Source organism: Xenopus laevis, chromosome 6L (assembly GCF_017654675.1).
Source record: "Xenopus laevis strain J_2021 chromosome 6L, Xenopus_laevis_v10.1, whole genome shotgun sequence".
In the NCBI taxonomy this organism is placed as follows: domain Eukaryota; kingdom Metazoa; phylum Chordata; class Amphibia; order Anura; family Pipidae; genus Xenopus; species Xenopus laevis.
In genome coordinates this window covers 91,869,999-91,893,290 of record NC_054381.1, presented here as the reverse complement: position 1 = coordinate 91,893,290, position 23,292 = coordinate 91,869,999, and the positions used below count along the sequence as shown (strand labels likewise).

Sequence of the window (23,292 nt, the reverse complement as noted above, 5' to 3'; positions counted from 1 at the left end):
ATGGATAACGGGTTTCCGGATAATGGATGACTCACCTGTATTTAGAATAAACATAACAAATACAACAATGGACACATTTATTGTGCCCTGGTTTTTTTTTACCAAACAATGGAAGAAAATGCTGTTTGTGTGATATTGCTATGACAAAATGTCATAAATTTCTAGCAATGTGAGCACATTTGTAAAAGAAAGGAGCTTTTATATATATATATTCCATGTCCCCATCTCCAGTAATTATAAAGATGCAACTAGCTTACCCCCTACTAGATCTCTCACAGTAATAACAGATGATAGTCAAGGGATGCCTAAAATATTTGAGTGATACATAAAAGTAATCAGGAGGGAGGTGGCCCATAAAGAGACAGGTCTGTACTTGTAATGCCTTTATTCACTTAAATCATGATTATGTATGTGAGTCTCTCTAAATTCTTTTATAACTTGGGAGAACATATGCACTTTTTATAGAGATGAAAAATAGGCAGAAGAGAAGTTGTAACTAAATTATGTGTGTAGTCAATAAATATAGTTATATGTAACTTGTAGTTTGAAACAAACAGTGACAGGCCGATGCCCTTAGAAACTAAATCAAATTTCCTCTACTTAGAGCACTTTGGGCTTATTCACAACCTAACCACAAATGCCAGCAGTGTCACACCATAGTCACAGGGGTAAAGATTGACTCATTTGACTTACTGAGCTTTAATTCATCTTGTGTAGCTAGAATAAAGCATATGGCTGAATGGTTGCAATAGGGACAATATTGACCAATTTCAGTTCAATGTTTCATTGCACAGTAATCTTGTTTCTGGATTTATGAAATGTGTTGCTCTATCGTCAGTTAGTCCTATGGCAAGAGATAACGGGTATTTTTGTGCAAATGCAAACTAGGAATTCTTATTTATTCCTTTATAAACCCATTTGTAAGACAATGAAGGATTTTATGAAAGATATTGTAAGATATTGTTGATACATTTCTCTTGCTGTACATTTTCAGTGCTTGTCATATTTTTTTGTAAGTAAAAATAAAAAGATTTGATAACATTTTTAATAACACCAATTTACGCGTTAGATTTACAATAAATACAAGTTTACATACATGTTATTGAACCAGGATAATACCACAAAAATGTTTCAGGAAATTTCAAGGTATTAATATATTATGTTGGTAACATACTTCAAATTATTTCCACTAAGCAACCAATACAACAGCCTCAAATGTATGGAAGTGGTAAGATAGCTCCCATTTAAATGCATTTATAGTTGTGGTACTTACTCTAATGCTCTTTGTTTGGTTATAATGATACTGCGGCTGTATGTCTCTGGGTGTGTGGAAATACACTAACTCTAGACCATTATATTTTATTAATATAGACATCTGTCTTCCCACAAAGGTCATTTATCAACACTAGGCAATTTTGCACCTGGGCAGAAACCTATGGCAACCAACATCATCTTTACTTTCATTGTTCTATGTTTCACTGCATGAAAGAAATATAAATTGTAATTGGTTGCTATGGGTTAATGCCCATTACATGGCCATTGTCTATAAATGAGCCCCATTAGTAATTAGTGAGTGACTTTAGTGCCTGCTTACTTTCAGGAACAGATCATGGAGTTCATGATAGGAGTATGACTCAGTAGGTCTGCCTTTGAATTAATAAATGAGGCCTTTTATCATAGAAGGTATTAATATGATGCTACATTTGTTGAGGGCTGCATTTATAATGCTGAGCGGCTGGACTTAAATCTTCCATTGCATTGTTGTTCCACAGAAACTTTGACTAAGATCTCCAAGTTTATTGTAGCTTTCTATCACAGTCAATACTTACCTCAGTTCTCCAGGCTCAGCAGCACAATGATTGCAAGAGGATTCTGTAAGAACTTGTGTTCCTCCTGGCCTCCTTATGAACCTATGAAGTTGATATTGACGACATAAGACAACATTTCCAAAGATCATTATCTGGGGTCCATCTATTATCAGTGGCCCCAGTGTAATAACCTACAACAACCAATTAATAATTAGCTAACATTTTTAATTTGTTGCCGTGAGTTACTACATTGGGTCAAATTTATCCAGTGAAATGAACTGAGCCCCACTGTGTTAGATAACAGCAAGATGACTGACCTAGAGAAAATTCTCTTGAATACTCTTGAAGTTAATCTAAACAGTTTAATCTTTTTTTGAGGCAATTATTTGTGGGATTGTCCCTTTCTGAACTAGGGGCAATCCCAGGAATAATGCTGATTCAAACGATGTCTTAAAACAAATGACACCGTCATGTCACAAGTTCATGTCATGTGATCAATTAGCTCTGGCTTATAGATTCATGTAACAATTTTATAAATGTCATTTAACATAATAATCTACATATTTGCATTTACTGCAACAGACCTCTGGTTGGGCATGTAGTATTTAACATTTCATTAAGGTCTGTCTCAGTGGCATAACTATATGTTACTGGGCCCCACAGCAAATTCATTTTAGGGCCCCCAACATATCCAGAGGTTGTCCTGTTTTATCAATATTTATTGAAATTGTATATGAACTAAAGCCTCATGGGGCCCCTATACCTCCTGGGCCCCCCTGCAGCCGCAGGGTCTGCTTCCTCTATAGTTACGCCCCTGGTCTGTCTCCTTTTTAAATAAGCTATTTTTCCACTATTTTTATTCTGCCCACCCCTATCATGCAGATCAACTGTAACTCTGTGAACCAAAGGTATCATCCTCATTGGAGGCTCACTGCATAAGGCTCTTTTCTCCTGTTTCACTCTGCATTGCTCTCATATATTGACCACCAGGACCAACTGCACAATTTCTGGACAACTTTGCTGCCTTGCTTCCTTACTTTCTTTCATCTAACATCCCATCCATTATATTAGGTGACTTATTTTACTAACTGACTATTTCCCCTCTCTGATCACAATATGCTCACATTTCAACTCTCACTAACTCCCTTCTTACCCCCTGCTATTCCCCAAACACGTACTTAATGTGACTTGCAAGCTGTAGACATGTCACATCTCTCTTCTTCCTTTGACTCACTTCATTCTAATATCTCAGCCACCTCTTGTCCTAATGTGGCTACCTCTGTCTACTATAGTACTCTCACCACTACCCTCAATGAGCTTGCTCCTATAAAAACTAAACGTGCTAGACCCAAACCACTTCAACCTTGGCATACTGCTCATACAAAAGCGCTCCAAAGACACTCACGTGCACTTGAGCGTCGCTGGCGCAAATCCTGCTCAGAGTCAGACTTTTGGATCTACAAAGCTGCCCTGCGCTCCTATAACACCAGCCTCTTTCAAGCCAAACAAACATACTTTACTTCACTCATTAACTCCCTTTCTAAAAAAAACAGCAGAACATTTCTCCACCTTTAACACTCTCCTTTCCCCTTCTCCACCCCCTCCAGGCACATCTGTCTCTGCTCAAGATATTGCTGAGCACTTCAAAAACAAAATTGGCACTATCAGAAGGGACATTACACTACTCAACCCCCCTAGACTTCCACCACCCTCCCTCCACACTCTCCAGTCTCTCCTGTGCTCCTTCACCCCTGTCACTGATGAGGAAGTCTCAAAGCTTTTGGCCTCTTCTCACCTTACCACCTGCCTGCTTGATCCAATTCCCTCAAAACTTCTCCGCAATACCAATCCTTGTCTAATCAAAGTCTTAACTCATCTATTTAATCTTTCGTTCTCAACTGGACTGTTTCCTTCTCAACTAAAACATGCTCTTGTCACCCCCATTCAAAAAACCCTCTCTTGATCCCTCCAATCTTGACAACCTCCGACCTATCTCTCTGCTACCTTTCATCTCTAAACTACTTGAGCAGCTAGTCTACAACAGACTAACCTCATTCCTCTCTGACAATAACCTGCTGGACCCCTTACAATCTGGTTTTAAGCCACAACACTCCACTGAAACCGCCCTGACTCGACTAACTAATGACCTTTTAACCGCTAAAGCCAACAATCATTTCTCACTACTAATACTGCTTGATCTCTCAGCCGCATTTGACACTGTAGATCACCCTCTCCTCCTCCAGTCCCTCCATTTGCTTGGCCTTCGTGACACAGCCCTGTCCTGGTTCTCTTCTTACATCACCAATCGTTCCTTCCATGTCTCCTACAACGGAGTAGCATCTTCTCCACTACCTCTTTCTGTTGGGGTTCCTCAAGGCTCTGTCCTGGGACCATTACTATTCTCCCTCTATACTTCCTCCCTCTGCAAATTAATCAACTTGTACGGTTTCCACTACCACCTCTTTGTTAATGATACTCAGATCTATCTCTCATCTCCTGATCTCAACCCAGAACTCCTTACTCACCTCTCCTCCTGCCTGTCCGCTATCGCTACCTGGATGTTGCACCGCTACCTTTAAATTAAACCTCTCTAAAACTGAAATGGTTCTCTTTCCTCCAACTAACACCAGTAACATCCCGGAAGTATCCATCATAGCTAACAATTTCACTATCACCCCCTCTCCCCAGGCCCGGTGCCTTGGGGTTATCCTAAATTCTGCCCTGTCATTCACTCCTCATATCCAGTCACTTATTAAATCATGTCACTTCCACCTGAGGAACATATCCAAAATACGATCATTTATCACCCAAGATGCTGCCAAAATTCTTATTCACTCTCTCGTCATATCACATCTAGACTATGGTAACTCTCTTTTAATTGGCCTCCCCCTCCAGAGACTGAGACTCCAGTCCATAATGAACTCTGCTGCAAGGCTCATACACCTCAGCAACCGCTCCTCCTCTGCCACGCAATTCTGTCAATCCTTGCACTGGCTTCCGTTACCTTTCAGAATCAAATTAATTAATTAATGACCCTGACATTCAAAGCACTTCATAACTCTGCCCCACCCTACATCTCTGAACTCATCTCTATATACTCACCCAACCGCTTACTACGCTCCTCTACTGACCTGCTACTCAACTCTTCTCTCATTACCTCCTCACATGCTCGCATTCAAGACTTTGCAAGGGCTGCACCCCTCCTCTGGAACTCTCTCCCACGGTCTGTCTGACTTTCTCCCAACTTTTCTGCTTTCAAGAAACCTCTTAAAACGCACTTCATTCGAGAAGCCTACCCTCACTCTGCTTAACTACCAAACGTAACACCACATACAATACCACATTTCTCACCCACTTAATTCGATCTTGCCCACTACCACACCTTGTGTATTACTCTCTTCTCTTTAGAGTGTATGCTCCTTTGCATAGGGCCTTCCTCACCTTTTGTATCGGTATTGATTGTGATGTATGTAACTCCATATGTTCTATGTATAGAATTCATGTGATTACGTTTACAGTGCTACGAAATATGTTGGCGCTATATAAATATATGTTAATAATAATAATAATATCCTTCCAAGAGATTTTTATTGCTCCTAGACTGCCCAAGAGCTACACCTATTAAAAATCTTTACCTAAAGGCCAACGGATCATGGCTTTGAAGCAGTAGGAGTAGGTAAACACAATGTCTATAATTGGAGAGTCTGGCAATCTGCGTCCTGTTGGCAAAACCCCCCTCTGCCTACCTAAACTCTTTCTTGGGTGTGTTTAATTTGCTTCCCCCAGCCCTGTTCTTTTAAAGAGACCATACAGCCAACTGAGTTGTCAACTATGGATTGTCTGACTACATCAGCATCCTCTGCACCCTAGATAAAGGCTACCAGCATCTGTGCAGTTGCATGGTAATTGTAGGTTGTGCTCAGACAAGAGAGAAGTTAGCAGCTTCTCTCTATTCTTAACAATTTCATATTAGGAAATCTAAGGGTGTAGAATAATGGCTAGCTTGTACTTCAGGTGTTAAACTGTAGTGGCCTGTTGGTATGAAGGTTGCTGCAGTTATATAATGGTCTGACCATTATATAACTGAACACAGTAGCAGAAGAAAATTAAGATAAAGAGAGTTCAAATTACTCTGCTGGGAGTAGATGCAAGTCAAGAGAACAGCAGTATGGGGGCACAGGAAGGGAGCAGACCCTTGTAAGCATGCCAAGGAAAAATGTATTGCGTTCCCATGCATACTAGAGAGTTTCCACAGCCAGAGGAGTAGTTGTGTGCCACCTCAAGGTGCTGCTGTCACAGTTTATAGTGCTAGCCTAGCTAAGCTGAAAGCTCCAGTTTGAGTTTCCCTAATGCACCAAAGAGTAGCAGCAGCTGGGGAACTATGTGTCACAATAAAGTCTGTGGAGCTATAGGGTAGTCCTGGGAGCAACATACAACAAACAGCCTCCAGTTGTGTATCTCCACTCTGTATTGTGTACTAGTGTCTAAGTCTCTCACTTTAACAATGGAGGATTGCAAGGTATTCATGGCTGCAAGCTGGAAACTGCTGTAGCAACTGTGTAAGAAGAAAGCATGAAGCTGGCAATGTCAAAAGGAGTTCAGAAGTACTTTTTTTTGGATAACCAGACTTTGGTATTAATCACCTTAGTCAGTGTGAACCTAAATGACTTTACACCTTTACCACTTATAAAAACATAATATTGCTAAAGTGTATCTTCTAAGGATATTTTACATATCTTTCCTCTCTCCACTACATTTCATCTATTCTATGATTAATTGTGTGAAACTGTAAAATGTCTGCTTTGTAATGTTTAAGGGTGTCAAAGTGCTTATTCTCTCTCACCTATCACTGTTCATGTACAAGCAAGGGACAATGGGTCATTTGACAAAAGACAAAAGACTTCCCTATTGATTAAAATATGATCAACCTGTAGGAAAAATCAGTTACATTTGCCATTTCCATTTTAGCTAAGCCCATTTTATAACCAAAACTTCTTTGACACAAGAAGGCTGCTAAGAGACAGATATTTGCTTCTAAACCAAACCTTATGAAATAAGCAAGTTCTGATTATTTTAAGAAAATAAAATGGGGTAAAAGAACCAATGGCTAGCTTTGTCTTCTTGGCTGTGTTTAAATAAGCAGTGTGATATATTTTATATATTAATTTTCTACAGGACCCTACATGATGCATTAAAGAGTACTTTGAATGTTCTGTTATGGGTGCAGAAAGGCTGATTCAAAGCACTGACCCATTATAAGTTTTCCAGTCAACAAAGAGGACCAATTACAGGAAGTTGATGTGCTGATCTGTTATACACAGTCATTTTCATACAACTTATACATAAATCCCCAGACCCAGATGAGTAAATATAAGACTTTCTGAAAGACTTTGTACCCTAAGATTGTGACACCTTCAACTTGACTTTATATTTTACTAAGATAATATATGTATAGCTTCTCTGTATTTGCTTAATCTTTGATCAAGCTTAAAGGGGTGGTTCATCTTTAAGTTAGTTATTAGTATGTTATAGTAGGTGACATTTCTATCGACTTTACAATTGGTTTTCATGGTTTAGTTTTTTATAGGTTTTGAGTTATTTGCTTTCTTCTTCTGCATCTTTACAGCTTTCAAATTCGGCTACTGACCTGGTTACTAGGATAAATAAGCAACCAAATAGCTGCTGAAACTGGAGAGCTGCTGCACAAAACGCTAAATAACTGAAACACCATAAAAAAATGAAGATCAGCTGCAAATTGTCTCATAAATTCAATATCTAGTTAATGTAAAGATGAAGAACCGCTTTAAGTAAAACCGTGACACTGCTTAACAAAACTTAGATTACACAAAACACTGAGTTTATTTATTTACTATATGCAAAAAAAAAAAAAGGTACAAAACTCTGTTATTTGTATTGTGCACTTTGCCCCGCAGGATGTTCTCCTTTAAATACAGAGTTGCCAGTTTTCAACCTTGTTGAACAAAGGGGGGGCAAGATGAGGGTGTCATTCAGATGCAGAAACTAGGCTGAACCATGGAGTTTAGGATGAGGGAGCCCTGGACTTACCACCGTGCTATAAACCCAAGACCAGTAGGGTACCACCGCATTTTAAGTGGCGCGTGGGCTGCCGGGGGGCCCTGAGGGGGTGTGGGCCCTGGCCCGCTCACACCCCCTGCTCCCCCGGTAGTTCCGCCACTGCCCAAAACCAACATCTGAACATTTTTAGTCCATTGCAAGGTAAAAAAATATTATAAATGTAAGTGCTCCATATTTGGATTTTTGCACTTGTACCCATGGGATTAGTAAATAATTACCCCATATTTTAGGTGATAATGCATGTGTTATTTCACATTAGCCTTTAGTGAAGTGAAGTGTATAGTTCACAGCTATTTTTTTGCTAAATCACATAAAGGGAAGCTCAACTTGATTTGTTCAAATGATTTCCTATTTTTACATAATTTACATTTATTAGGGCCTATTTATAAAAGTGCAAGAAAACAACAAAAAATTTTGGAATATATCCCATATTTATAATCTGTGCAAACTACAGATTTTTTGCATGTAAGGGGTGGCTGACCTTTAAAATATCTGTTATTATGTTATAGAATAGCTAATTCTAAGCACCTTTTTAATTGGACTTCAAATTTTTTTTAGTTTTTGAATTTTTTTTACCTTCTTATGACTTTCAAATGGGGGTCACTGACCCCATTTAAAAAACAAATACTCTATAAGGCTACAAATGTATTACTACTCTGTATCACTCATCTTTCTAGTAAGGGCCAGTCACTTCAATCAAATGCATGGTTGTTAGGTAATGTGGTCCCTGAAAAAATAAAATAAAACACTCAAAAACAAAAATAACAAAAAAATGAAAATCAATTGCAAATTGTCTCAGAATATTACTCTTTACATAATAATAAAAGTTAATTTGAAGGTGAACAGCCCCTTTAAAGGGCATTAATCCAAAGCGTGCAATGAGATCCTCTGCATGCAAATCAAATCAAACTCCATGTTTAAAATCTTCAAAGCTTTATTCAAAAATTGTTAAAATCACAAAAGAAAGGGAAGGGAAAGAGCACGGCTTTACGCGTTTTGTGACCAATACGAGTCACTTTATCAGGAGCCTTTAAAGGGTATTGTAACACAAATAGAAAATGTTAATACTGCTTTTCTAGGCACTTTCGCCGTGTACATCAATTTTCTGTTTTTAGCGGATTCTCAAATACTAGCTGTTTTTGACCAGGCGAAGTTTTTATATGAAAAGTCCAGATTACATAGAGGCTGGTTTTTAACTAAGAACAATGTTATGTATATGTAGTGGCGGATTAATGATCTGTGGGGCCCCTAGGCTACATTCACAAATGTCCCCCCTTCTAGGCTACTGCTGGGTCCAATTGTGAGCAGATCCAGGCTGTGCACTTGAGCACACTAGCCACTACCCAGCAGTGCAAATAAATATACATATTAAAAGAAAAGAGTGTAGAAATAATAATTGAAAAAAGCTAGATGGGTGCATGATCACACTGGCCCCTAGGCTAAATACTAGGGGATCTTGTGCATTAATCCCTGGTTATTCCTGGTGTAGTAAACTAGTGCAACCACTCAGTATATGATATGAAATAGTGCATCAATATTGAAAAAACAAACCTAAATAGTAGCTATGGGTTATCAGACCTGCACAAACCTTAATGTTATTAGATTTCTCTTTACCAGACAGAAAGCCCAGGGGAAAAAGTGGCCATTGAAAAGATTTCCATTTCCAGTCACTCTCCTAGAGCACACAAAGATATCTTTTGCAAGACATTTTGAATCCCCCCAATGTGACCCATATTAAATATTGCAGCACTGCTTTACATCAAACCTTACATTTCATTCATGTATAGACAGTTTAATGTGTTTAATTCTTAATGCAGTATCTGTGTGCATGATAAAGTGCTCTTTCCTGTTCTCTGTAGGGACTGTACCTGTAACACTGTAATCTGATCTCATTCATCTCTCTGCATTTTCTGTTTGTTACCTTTTCCTGTAGGCATTGTTCAAGCAAAGCTTTCTAGCTCAGGCATGGATGTATGAACAACAAAGAGAAATGTGGGCATGGTATTTAGTGGGCTCCTCTTTACTGCTTTATGATTCAGAGTAAATTGGAAAAAAAAAAAGTTTCATTCAGAAAACTCGTCACAGGAAGGAAAAGGAAGAGAGAACATAATATCTGTGTCAGGCAGTTAAGCAGTTAGTCGGAATGAACCCGGATGTGGCCTCACTATTATTTCCTTTGATCCTTTAGGAGTCGGAAACTGAGCAAAATGACACAACTGTTTCTTACATTTCAGATGAAACATACCGGGGAGTGTGAAAGAAATTCCAAGTGGGAAAAAGGAATCATGATATATTTTGTATGACATTTTGTGCCGTGCCTACATTTTCTTCTGCCTTAACCAAAACGGAATAATCAAAGTATTTTCATTATTTGCATCACTGGTATTAAAAAATTATAATGAAATATTTTTCAGGTAGACAATTCAGTCAAATAATATTGGTGACTAATTTATTCACAGAAACCAGTGCAACTAGCATCAGAATTTAATAATCAGCCCTGTAGCATCAGCTTATATTACAGACCAACCTCATTTTCTGTAAAATTTGTGATGACCCCTAAGCTCAGCTTCTCAACAGCTGCTCAGAGCCCACTGAGCATGTGAGTGTCACAGACCCTTTCCAAGATGGTGACCCACCCTGTGACAAGTTTGAAGTCCTGGATCATTGCTGCTATTAAGAAGCTGAAACTTTAGGCTGGTCTAATAAGTTCAGAAAAAAAAAATAAATTTTTAGCCGTATGCATTTTTAGGGTATAGTTCTCATTTAAGGCTCTGTTCTTAGACGCCTGCTATTTTCATTCTAAACTATTGGTCTTGGTCAGCTAATCAGCTCATTTGGTTTCAATATCATTTATATTCAGATACTCAAATCGATCTTCTCTCTTCCAGACCTGCCTTTGGTTTTAGCTTGTGAAACGGATTGTCTAAGGGCAGTTTCTGCATTTATGTCTTCTCATTGCCAAAAATCAACATGAACAAAACAGACATACAAAATAGAGGGGGTCTGATCAATGCAAATTCCTTGGTCACCTGTTTCATTAGTCATTTAATATGTATGCAAGTGCATATAATTTCATAAATGGGTTTTAGTTACAAAGTTATGATGATAAAATTGGTAATCTATCATACCACGTCAAGGCAAACCCCATTTGGTGGTGCCTAACTATTTACCTTTCGTCATTTTTTTGTAGGTTGGCACCTCCCTGCAAAGTAGCATTTCTTGGAATAAGTGTCTCCTGGCCTCAAAAGAAAGACCAAAACACTGGTTCCTTAGGCTTAGTCCTCCACTGCTTGCGGCTTTTAAGACAGAGATACACGAGAGGTAAATAGATATGGACCAGCATACAGGGTTTTCCTTGGCGTATGGTGGCTTATCATTTTCATAATCATAACTTTGTAACTAGAAGCCCCAGGTTTTGAAAGTATATGCACTAAATACTTGCATAGAAACTAAATTACTTAACAGGGGACCAGGGAATGTGCATTGACCAACTCCTCTTTTGTATGTTTGCAGCTAATTTGGCCAGATCCATTGCACTACCATTGTACTTACATTATATAGCTTTGGAGTGCTCCCACAGCCCCCCTTTGTGTATATTTTTGAACAAAACTGAACTGGTCATCTTCCCACCTTCCGACTGTTTCCCTGTCGGAAATCACAATCAGTGTGGAAGACAACCATATAACCCCAGTAAACTATTGGGAGTTACACTTGACTCTGCCCTTTCAAACATTCCCCACATTCAAACATTCACTAAATCATTCCACTGTCATGTCACCTTAGAAATCTCACTTACATTTGACCATTTCTCACACAAAACACTACCAGAATTCTCACCCATGACCTATTCATATTCTGTTTAGATTGCTGTAATTCAATGCTCTGCAGAATCCCCCCCATCTAAACTGAACCCACTCCAATCCATCAGGAACACTGCCCCTAGACTCACTTCTCCTCCTGCTCCACAAGTGCTGTTCCTGCACTGGCTACAAGTCACACAAGTGCTCACCAGTGCCGCATCACTATATTTAACCAGTCTAATAACCAAGTATACCGTTGGTCTGCATGTGGCCTGCTTCTCACCCCAAGCACCCTTTCTCTTTGCTAATGCAGATGAACTACTGGTATTCATTTCTCACTGTGCACTTACCATCTCTATACTAATGTAACAGGTTTTAGAGAACAGGGTGCTTATAAGTACATTGTACTATTATGGATCTTACCCAGGCTGGCTTCAGGGCAGTGGAAACTCTCAGCAACTCCCAGTCGGCATGTGCTACATAGGACTCTTCTCTCTTGCTGGTGCTGATTTACATGGTACAAGATAATAAATCAATACATGCTTCCAATTCACATCAGTTGTTATTTGCACAATATCAGCGGTCATGATCACAACCCCCCAAATACAACTCCCAAATACCCCAAAGTTGGTATTTGCTGCCTTGGTGAATCAATCCCCAGTGTAACGAGAAGCTCACAGTGGTCTCTCACTCCAAGGATCTCTCTTTCCCTGACTGCTTGTCACCAGAGGGTAATAACCCTTACTAGCATCTTTGTTGGAGCCTCTGGCTGTTCTATTAACTACTCTGATCCTGTCTCTAACTCATAGAATGAACTATTACAAACCTTTTCTGGTACTGGTATGGGATCCATTATCCAGAAACCCATTATACAGAAAGCTTTGAATTACGGGATAGCCGTTTCCCATAGACTCCATTTTATTGAATTAATCCAAAACGTTACAAATTATTTTCTCAGTAATAAAGAAAACAGTACCTTGTACTTGATCCAAACTAAGATATAATTAATCCTTATTGGAAGCAAACCCAGCCTAATGGGTTTATCTAATGTTTAAATGATTTTCAAGTAGACTTACAATATGAAGATCCAAATTATGGAAAGATCCGTTATCTGTAATACCCCAGGTCGCGAGCATTCTGCATAACAGGTCCCATACCTGTACTACTACTCCTACTGGAACCTATTTCTGCCAAGGCCCTCCAACCCCTGCTTCCTCCAGCAAGTTGCAATCAATAGAGGCTAAGCATATGTGGGCATGTAAAAATATAAAAGTAAGCTAATGTCAAATAATTGTAATATAAGTTACAGGTCTAATCACATTACAATTACAGAGCAATTTTATTTAGTGTTTTGTTCAGCAGCTCTCCAGTTTCAGCAGCTATCTGGTTGCTTATTTATCCTAGTAACCCATATTTGAATGCTAAAAAGAGTCAGAAGTAGGCAAATCACTATAAAAAAAAATAATGAAGACCAACTGAAAAGTTGATTAGAATTGGCCATTCTATAGCATACTAAAGTTTACTGAAAGGTTAACCACCCCTTTAATGTCAGACATAAAGACAAAATTAAATTGGCAGAAACTGCTACTCCTGACTACCAGATCCTCTATTCTGCCATTCCCCTGTTTGCAGCCCCAGATGCCTGAATAGTGAAAGACATTATATTGAAGCTTCGTATAAATAATCTAATTTCCAGCTGTGTACAAAGCAATAAACAAGCCTGCAGACATTTAGGCACATCAGATAAGATATTTTGGGTACAATGATTTCAGTAGTTGTTATTACAATCAGGGCTCTCTATGCGCCTACTGGATAAGTAACTCTCCTCTACACAAGATACTAGAAAGAGGTAGGTTTCACTAAAATGAATGTAATTGTTGTGCATATTGACGCCATTTATAAAAAGGTACTTGCGTCCAAACACACTCCTTGGACTTCTGCATTGTTGTACTGAGCACCATTGTGTTTGTCCTGCCTCTTCTGATGAATCATGCAAGTCAGGAAGCCAGGAGGTACCCTCTCCATGAATGTGGCTGCAGATGTGAGACAAAGGAATCATGGGCTAATGACGTTTTAATGACATAATACCCAGTCTGAAACATTTTAACACAACCTGTGTCTGATTCGCAGAGACAGCACACTTGCAATGGCGTTCGTTTTTATGCATCAGCCACAATTACAGCTGTCATCGTTATGATCACAAAATGGGATTAATATAAGTCAGTTTTACGTGAGAGTGAAAAAGCCGGTAACTATGGGGGAAATACCTTATTCATAAAATGAAAGAGAAAAAATGAAAACTTTGCTAACACCTCAGAAAATGTGAGTAATATTATTGTAGGCATTTCTCATGGTATTTGTTGCATTTACTGCTGAAGTGCAAAACTTTAAAGGGAAAATATACTGTTTAAAAGAAGGGGCTAGAGCTTTCATTATTTTCTTAACGAGATGTGCCACAAGCTATCTACCACTCTGCCTTTCTCTGATTTCTGTACAAAATATGTACTTCAACAGAAGTGTTAGGATGTCTGGAGAATAAAATGGTGCTCAGAGGTAACAAAGTTGTATATTGAGAATACTTGTAGTAATAGGAAATTGGGTTATCACTGCTATAGGTTCAGTATGAAGGAGCATTAATCCTTATACTAGGGAAGAGCAGATAACACTCTACTCCACTGTGTGAGAGAGGCATGGGCAGATCTTGTGCTGGGTGGGTTGTTAGAGTTGCGCAGAAGCACTGAATATGGTGGCTGTTCATTTCAGGGCACAGTTTATAACTAAGAAGCACAGTAACAATAAAGCACAGAGACTGAGCAAAAGGAAACTGCTGAAGTTTATTTTAAGCTTCCTAACACGTATGTAATATTAAAGCGCAAATAAGTGCACATTACAGTAATTAAGGTTCAAGAACATGTTTATGCATATACAAGTAGTCATAGCTAATGGATCTGTAATGAAGATACACACTGAAAAGGCAGTATAAAAGCCACAGAAGAATTGAATATCTTCTTTTCTTATGTTTTCATGCTGACAGAGGAGGATGACTGAAAGCAGGTTAGCTGGAGGTGCATGCTGCTTTTGAATCCATTCAGTAGTTCTTCTAACAGCCTAGAGAGCAAAGAATTGTGTTATACATACATAGCCAAATCTAAATTAGTAGTGATTTAGTAGTGATTTCCAAAACCTTGGTTGAGCTGAGCTCTCACTAAACACATGCATTACTAATTCTGTAAAGGCAAAAATATGTCACATATGCTAGACTGCAAGTGGTATGAAAAGTTGCAATAGCTTGGGTTGGGCCGTAGTCAACTCCATGGGGTAAAAGCACCACCCAATCCAGTTGTGCTTACAAGCATTTAATTGCTTTCATACAAATCCTGGGAGTAAACCAACCGTGGCCCTGATGAGGACAATTCCGCCATAACTTTAATTAGTTTTCATTTGCCCCTTGCTTCAATATCGACCAATGGGATCAGAGCTCACCACAGTCGCCACCCTATCTATCTAAGGAGCTGTCCGGGCATTGTGTTTGGAAGAAATCGCCAATATGGGAGCCATTTATATCTTTGAAGAACAGTTGTAGCACAGTGTTGTAAGGCAATGCATATGCTATTGCAGAGCTAAAAACGCCTTCTCTTTTCTTTTCCAATTGTGTTTATTGGTAATTCAAAATAGACAATAAGATTAGAACCAACACAACAGTGAAAGGTTTTACATTAAATCTGTCAATTAACACAATAAAAGATGAGGATTATCATATATCAATCCAATGAAAATAAAGCATAAAATGTCAACTGTAAACAAAAATCATAGAGAAAAATAAAATACAATCTTCCTTTCTACCAGTATCAAGCGTAGAAAACCCCCTCAAAAAGTACACAATCTTTACTGTGTAAATGGACAGAATTATTATACCATTAATCTAAGAACATCAATGGTGTATGGACAGAACTATACATAAACTTCTCAATAATAGCTTTATCATCAGACTCCAGAATATTTAAATAAGGAGACTAAAGTCTCAAAAAAATATCTCTAAAGCCTATGTTACTATATCTAAAACTTACTGCTTCCTCTATGCAGAGAGATCTATGATAGAATAACTTTTAAATCTGGGGCGTTTTCCTGAATCCAAAAAGATAGACTTACGAGAAGCTGCAATAGCCACGTGAATAAAGGGTTTTTATTTATTCCAATACTTAATCCTAGGAATAAGATTAGTAGGGGGAATCACTTGATAATCAAGCCATGTAAATTCAGAGATAACTTAAGGTCAATGTTCAGTTTTTCATTCAGGAAATTTCAAATTTCATAAATCTGAAATGGAGGGGCATTCCCACAAATTATGGAGTAAAGAAGCATTTTTTGACTTGCATTTAGGACAACAAGGAAATGTAATACCTTCCGAGTTCTTTAAGTAAAATATTTTATAACTTAAGTGGATCAATCTAAAATGTTGAACTCGCCAACCTTTACACTTTAATGCGTTTATTAAAACTCTTAATAGAGAATAATAAGTGGTGGGAAGCAATGTTAACTTTTAATAAGGATGACTAATTTTTATGCTAAGTTTAGTAAAAGGTGAAGATTTTCAGGAGAGGATCGAAGACAAAAGTCAGTAATATATGATATTCTATTAAAAGGCAGGTTCATCTATAAATAGAGGAAGTTGGTCAACAGCAACACTATTCTTATCTTTGAGGAAATCTATTCCACATGGTAATCTCAAGTGAACCAGTCTATCGCATTCATTAGGACCAAACTTAAATTTTAAGTCCTCCCATGTTAAAGGTGTACCAGAAACAGCTACTGTAGATGCAGCAGTTTCCGCCAATAAGGAATTAAAGATATTCTTTCCTCCTAAATTTTTTGATTGTCATAATTTAAGCAAGGAAATTTTAGGTTTCTTCCCCTGCCAAAGAAATTTAGAAAGAGCTTGATCTAATTTCTTAAGATCTGAATGCTTCAAAAGAACTGGTATGATAACTTCGGGAAAATGAACATTTTAAAGAAAGCAACTCTACCCAAAAGTTTATGAGGCGAATTTAGCCACTTATTACATAAGGATTCAATAAGTTTGATCAGGGAGATATATTCAAAGAGTAAAGCCTGGAAAGGTCAGAAGGAATATTTATGCGACCATCCCGGAGGCTTTCATTTAAAATCCAAAGGGATACTACTATTGGCTATTAATATTAAGTAATCCAGTATTACTTGAATTAATTACATATCTAGAAAATAAACTATAGGATTGAAAAAAAGGTAAACAATTTCTTAATTGAACTGTGAGGATCCTGAACAATCAAGAGTAGATCATCTGCAAATGCCATAATTTTTAGATCGATCATTGACTTGTATACCTTGAAATAGGTCTGAATGGTTTAAACATCTAATCAAATGGTCTATCGTTATATTGAAGAGTTGGGTGGACAGAGGGCAACCCTCTCTTGTTCCTTTACATAAGGTAAAAAGATCAGATTGCTCTCCAGCAACTATAATCCTAGCTTTGGGGAATTGCCAAAAGCTTTTTCAGTATCTAAGCTGATTAAGGAGTATGGAATTTTATCTTTTTTAGAATAATAAATGGCACTTAGGAGTTCATAAAACCGACTTCCTTCTAATAAACCCATTCTGAAATGGAGATCTAATACTCATATGATAAACTGTCTGTCAAAAAGGGAACGATATATGTGGATACCTGGGTGCTGATGCCATCAATGTGTTCCAGTCTTCTGTAGTTTATTTTACATTTTGGAATACTATATTTGAGTTTGAAGTTCTTGTGAATATAGGGAGTAGACTACAATTTGGAACAATGAACAACCAATTTGTATTCATAATGATTTAAATAAGAGAGCAATCTTGAAGTCAATTATGTCTGCTCATGGTGTAACTGAACCAGTCACTTTTTTCGATCTCATTGAATGGTTTTTGTCAGGTCTTTTGCCCATTTCAGCAAGAAACCTTGTATGCAAAATAAAAAGTTATCTGACAAAAGGATTTGTGCCAGGGGTGTAATTTCCAGCTGAGGCTTGTATTAACTAGGGATCTATAGGCTTCCTTTGGCACTCTACCAGTCAGGGGCCATATACAATATGTCTCATATGATCATTTGTTACATCTACTGTACTTGGGAGGCACTGGACAAAATAAGGTTTTTATGTGTTTTGAAATGACTTACTTCTTATCAGCACCACTTGGTAGCTGAGGGAGGGCTTCCACAGCATGTTTGAAGCTGGATCTGTAAAGAGAAATGGATCCAAATTACAAATTTATATTCTCTTAAAATAACTCATTGCTCCTGTTTCTAATAACAAGGGTGAACCAATAAAAAGGGAAACAAACCTTACTTATACTCATTTCATTTATTTTCGAATGTAGACTAGAGGGAACACTGGCACATAGAGGCATTAATGAAAAAAGTAGAGATTTGCTCCATCATATTTACTGTCTTAGGAAAAGAATCTGCAGAAAATGCCAATTGCTCTCCATTGAAGAAATGTATTTTCTAGTTTCTTTTCTGAGCTGGAAAACTGAAATGCAGATAGACGAGTCAGTTTGCCTTGTTGGGTTTGACTGCAATTTCAAAATGGGGTTTTGCTCACACACTAACCGATCCAAACCCTGATGAAAATCACATGCAGGGAGAAAGGACTGAGACATTAATGTTTCTGGAACACAGAAGATTCATAAGAAGATGACTGTATAGTGCTCCTGCAGTAGTACCCTGGGCTTGTGCAGTTTTCAGCAAACATGAGCTATTGGGTAAGCAGTTAAAATCACAGGGGGGAACCTAACAAACTGCTGTCCCCAGTGTCTCAGGTCAGGTGATGGGCACCACTCTGATTTTATCCTTTAAGATGTACCGTACATACTCGAGTATAAGCCGATCCGAGTATAAGCTGAGGTACCTAATTTTACCTATGAAAACTGGGAAAACTTATTGACTCTAGTATAAGCCTAGACACAACTACAGCCCTGTCTCCCAGCAGCGCACCTTCCGCCAAAGAGACTCCCCCAGCGATCGACCGGACTTCTTTGCAAAGTTGATGGTGACAGAGAATTGTGCAGAGAGTGCTGTGTGTCATAAAACCATCACTGATCTATCGTATAACCAACAGATGGCGCTGTGTGATATTGCCATCACTGTTAATCCTTTATTCAACCAACAGATGTCACTGTGTGATATTGCCATCACTGTTAATCCTTATTCAACCAACATATTGCAGTTACTGTTATTCTTTGATATAACCAACAGATGGCGCTGTGTGATATTGCAGTCACTGTTATTCTTTGATACAACCAACAGATGGTGCTGTGTGATATTGCAGTTACTGTTATTCTTTGATATAACCAACAGATGGCGCTGTGTGATATTGCAGTCACTGTTATTCTTTGATATAACCAACAGATGGCGCTGTGTGATATTGCAGTCACTGTTATTCTTTGATACAACCAACAGATGGCGCTGTGTTATATTGCAGTCACTGTTATTCTTTGATACAACCAACAGATGGCGCTGTGTGATATTGCAGTCACTGTTATTCTTTGATATAACCAACAGATGGCGCTGTGTGATATTGCAGTCACTGTTATTCTTTGATACAACCAACAGATGGCGTTGTGTGATATTGCAGTCACTGTTATTCTTTGATATAACCAACAGTGGGCGCACTGTTATTCTTTCATAAAACCAACAGAGGGCATTGTGGGATATTGCAGTCTCTCCCCAAGTGAACTGTTGGTATAGGAATGATTAAAAGTGACTGCAATCTCGGCTACTGCCCGCTGACCCGAGTATAAGCCGAGGTAGACTTTTTCAGCACATTTTGGATGCTGAAAAACTCGGCTTATACTCGAGTATATACGGGGTATATATATATATATATATATACAATATCAAAACAGGGGGGTTGTGGGAGCACTCTAAAGGCTTTAAAGTATATATATATATATATATAAGTATAATAAATGCTATTGCATATGTACCCTAATAGGGGTTATTTTGTTACAAAGTTATGATCATAAAATTGATAAGCCACCATACCATGTCAAGGTAAACCCCGAATGGCGGTCCCTAACTTGTTTTATTTTTTATGTGCATTTTAGCATTACCTGTAATCAATGTCCATTGAACGCTGTTTTTTCACTGAGGGCTAAATCCTCCCCAGTCAGCAATCAGGCTTTTAAAGGAGAGATATTCCCAAAACAAACGCCCAATTTTAAAAGCATAGGATCACCACTAGTTTAAAGGGGGGGTATGGGGTGCTACAACCACTGAAGCTATGCCACATATATATATATATATATATATATATATATATATATATATATATATATATATATATATATAAATGTTTATATATATATATATATCAGTCCATGAAAGCACTCAAAGATATAGTGATTCACGCTTAAATGGCGGCTGCTGTGAGTGCTTTTATGGACTGCTATAGATTATTTTGGTCAGCACCTGGCAAGTGACTTCGTGATTGGCGAGTGCCGATGAATACTAACTATATATATATATATAAATGTGTATATATAAATATATTTTTATAATGTGTATATATATGAAGGGGGAGCAAAGAGGGAAAGTGCAGAATGGAGATAAAGTGGGTTGGAATGTGGTGGGGTAAGGTGGCAGGGAAGAGAAGGCATGGAGATGAAAAGATATTATGAAAAGCATGTTGGAGGGGATGAGAGCATGGATACCAGGGAGGAATGGGCAGGAGAAGGAAAGAGGTTAAAGGAACAGTAACATCAAAAAACGAAAGTAAAAATTAATACAAATATAAATATAATGCAGTGTTGCCCTGCACTGGTAAAACTGTTGTGTTTGCTTCAGAAACACTACTATTGTTTATATAAATAAGCTGCTGTGTAGCAATGGGGGCAGCCATTTAGAGGAGAAAAGGCTCAGGTTACACAGCAGATAAGCTCTGTAGAACATAATGGTGTTATCTGTTATCCACTTTTTAACCTGTGCCATATAGGCTTTTTTCCATTCCCGCCATTGCTACTCAGCAGCATGTTTGTATTAATTACAGTAGTGTTTCTGAAGTTCAGTGTTACCAGTGTAGGGCAACAGTACATGATATTTTCATTACTTTAAAACACTTTAATTAACAATTTTTTGGTGTTACTGTTAATTTAAGGAAATAAAATTGATATTGGGGAAGCAGTAGTTGAGAGAGGTGGGAACACAACGGTGCAAGAACATCAGGGAAAAGGGGGCGAGGGAGGACTGATTGCAGGAAAGAGTGGTGATGATGGGGAGTGGGCATATTGTATATAGCTGGCAATTTTTCACATAGCTTTAGTCTCTGCACAGATAGTATCAATTACAAAAAGCTAACATGAAGGGGGGAATAAATTCTTAAAGTGATACTGACACAAAAAAATTATTATTCAAAATATTAATCTACATAAAAGCTACCTATAGCTCATGTTGATCGTTTTTCACTGATAGAGCTGCTTTTGTAAGTAATTGTTACTTGAAGTTCCTAAACCTGACTGTTTTGCCAACCTGACTGTCCCATCTCAACATGTTAGACAGTTAGAGTTGTAAGGCTACAACTTTATTGTTATTGTTGCTCTGCTGAAGCTCAAATATGTCAGCCCCCTCAGAGAGGAACATGGGGGATCAGATGGGTAATGTAAAAGCATATGTAAATACTTTTTATAGCAAATTTCTAAATAGCATGAGAAGACAATACTATAATAGATGTTAAAAAAGGTTTCATTTTTGGTGTCAGTACCTCTTGAAGAATAAGGGAAGAGAATGAAAATCGAAGGCGGGATGGCACTTGGAGCGCTTCGTTTTCCGAAGTTGCCCAAAGTTTCCTTGTGAGGTAACTTCGCACGACTTTGGAAAACGAGGTGCTCAGAGTGACAGAAGGCAGGGGAGGCAGTTTGGGGAGATTAGTCGCCCCGAAGAAGAGGAGATTTGTCACTGGGCGACTAATCTCCTCGAATCGCAGCGTGTGTCTAAGATTCATTTCCACAGATAACATCAGCAGCTCATCTACTTATGACCTGAATGGCTTTAAATTTCAAATACACATAAATAATTAATCATCATGCTCATTTCTTACACAATTTAGTAATTTAAAGGAAAAAGTTACTTACTTGCTGTCATTTGTTAGGTAGATAGCGATAGCATCTCTCAGAGCATAAAGTTCAAGTCTTGCCTGCAAAAACACCAAGAAAGCAAAGCAGATTTATTTATTTTATGCAGATTTATTTATTTTATGCAGATTTCTCTCTCTAAAATACCACTAATAATACTGTTACTCAGGCTTACCAGCACAAAATCAATGAACACAGAGGCCCACAGCATGATTATTTAGTCATGTCTCATTAGGACATGCCAGAACCTACTTTAATCACTTAACAGTGGCTTAAGGTTCGTGTTAGTGCACTAAACCTGCTGACTGCAATTATGGACGTTTGTTGTTGATATTTCTCATTATTTTTTGATTTACTGAATAGCCCAGATCAGGGCTGAAATTAGGTTAGGGCAAAAGAGGCATGTTCCTAGGTTGCAACAGATGGGAGCACTAGGCACGTACCTCAGCTATCTGCTCACCCCTATTGCTGGCTGGTTAAGAGAGGGCGATGCACCTCCTGCTCATTTGTTTCTGCTCCCACTTGTGAAAGCCTCTCCACTCCACATCAACTCCCGCTGGTCACTTCCATTCCCCACCTCACTGTGGGGGAGTTGGGGCAATTGAGGGGGAACGCACCTCACATATAGCTCAGAACTAATCCAGATACATACATTTCTAACTTGTCACAAGCATCACTGTAATTAGTGTATGGTTAATTAGGTACTGTGCTAACAATCACACTTGCCACTTGAAATACTGATCGACTTCTCTGCTTGTGAACACTATAACTAAGCTGCAATTCTACAGTACAGCGTAGCAAGCATTATGGAAACAAGTGACCTATAATAGGGTTAAATCTTTTAGTGGTTGCCCAAATGGCTAGCTCCCTTTAGGCATTGGATGCGGACTTTTGCACAATGGATTGGGCTGTAAGAGGCTTAGTCCCCCCCCCCACAATAACTGCAGCAATTTACAAGCTGGTGAATATAAATCCATTTATTCTGTATAGATCCCTTTAGGAAACACTCAGCTTGTTTGGTCAAGGACCCATTAATCATTGATTGCACTTTTCAACGTATCCAACTGGTATTTGCTCTATTCCAAACAGATTCCAACACAAAAGCGACCTCCTTTTTGCTTGCAGACTGATCAAGTCGCCAGACATTATTTTGTGGTGTGTGTTAACTATTTTCAGTATTAACATACTCTGCAGTGTTGGGAATTAAAGGAGAATCCTGTTTGCTGCTTGGACAATTAATATATATCAAAAATTTTTATTCGGATGCCAAAATTAAATTTTATGACATGACAGGACTTTTAATTATATATTTATACTAAAATATATCAACTATAATAAAATATATAATAAAATATATCAACTAAAGCTTTCAAATGGGGGGTCACTGACCCCATATACATACAAATGCTCTGTAAGGCTACAACTTTAGTTATTGATTTGTATCACTCATCTTTCTA

The 23,292-nt window shown here is 38.2% G+C and overlaps 1 protein-coding gene across 1 annotated transcript in view; it reads right to left on the bottom strand.

Annotated features, from left to right (window-relative positions):
* Positions 1-14,519: 14,519 nt before the first annotated feature.
* Positions 14,520-23,292, bottom strand: part of exoc2.L (exocyst complex component 2 L homeolog) — a 138,821-nt gene continuing 130,048 nt past the window's right edge. Inside the window, exons 26-28 of the mRNA XM_018267739.2 lie at positions 21,836-21,897; positions 17,886-17,945; positions 14,520-14,812 (exon numbers count right to left, since the gene is read on the bottom strand). Of these exons, the coding sequence (XP_018123228.1) occupies positions 14,719-14,812; positions 17,886-17,945; positions 21,836-21,897 (216 nt within the window). The 3' untranslated portion in view covers positions 14,520-14,718. The remainder of the gene's footprint in view (positions 14,813-17,885; positions 17,946-21,835; positions 21,898-23,292) is intronic.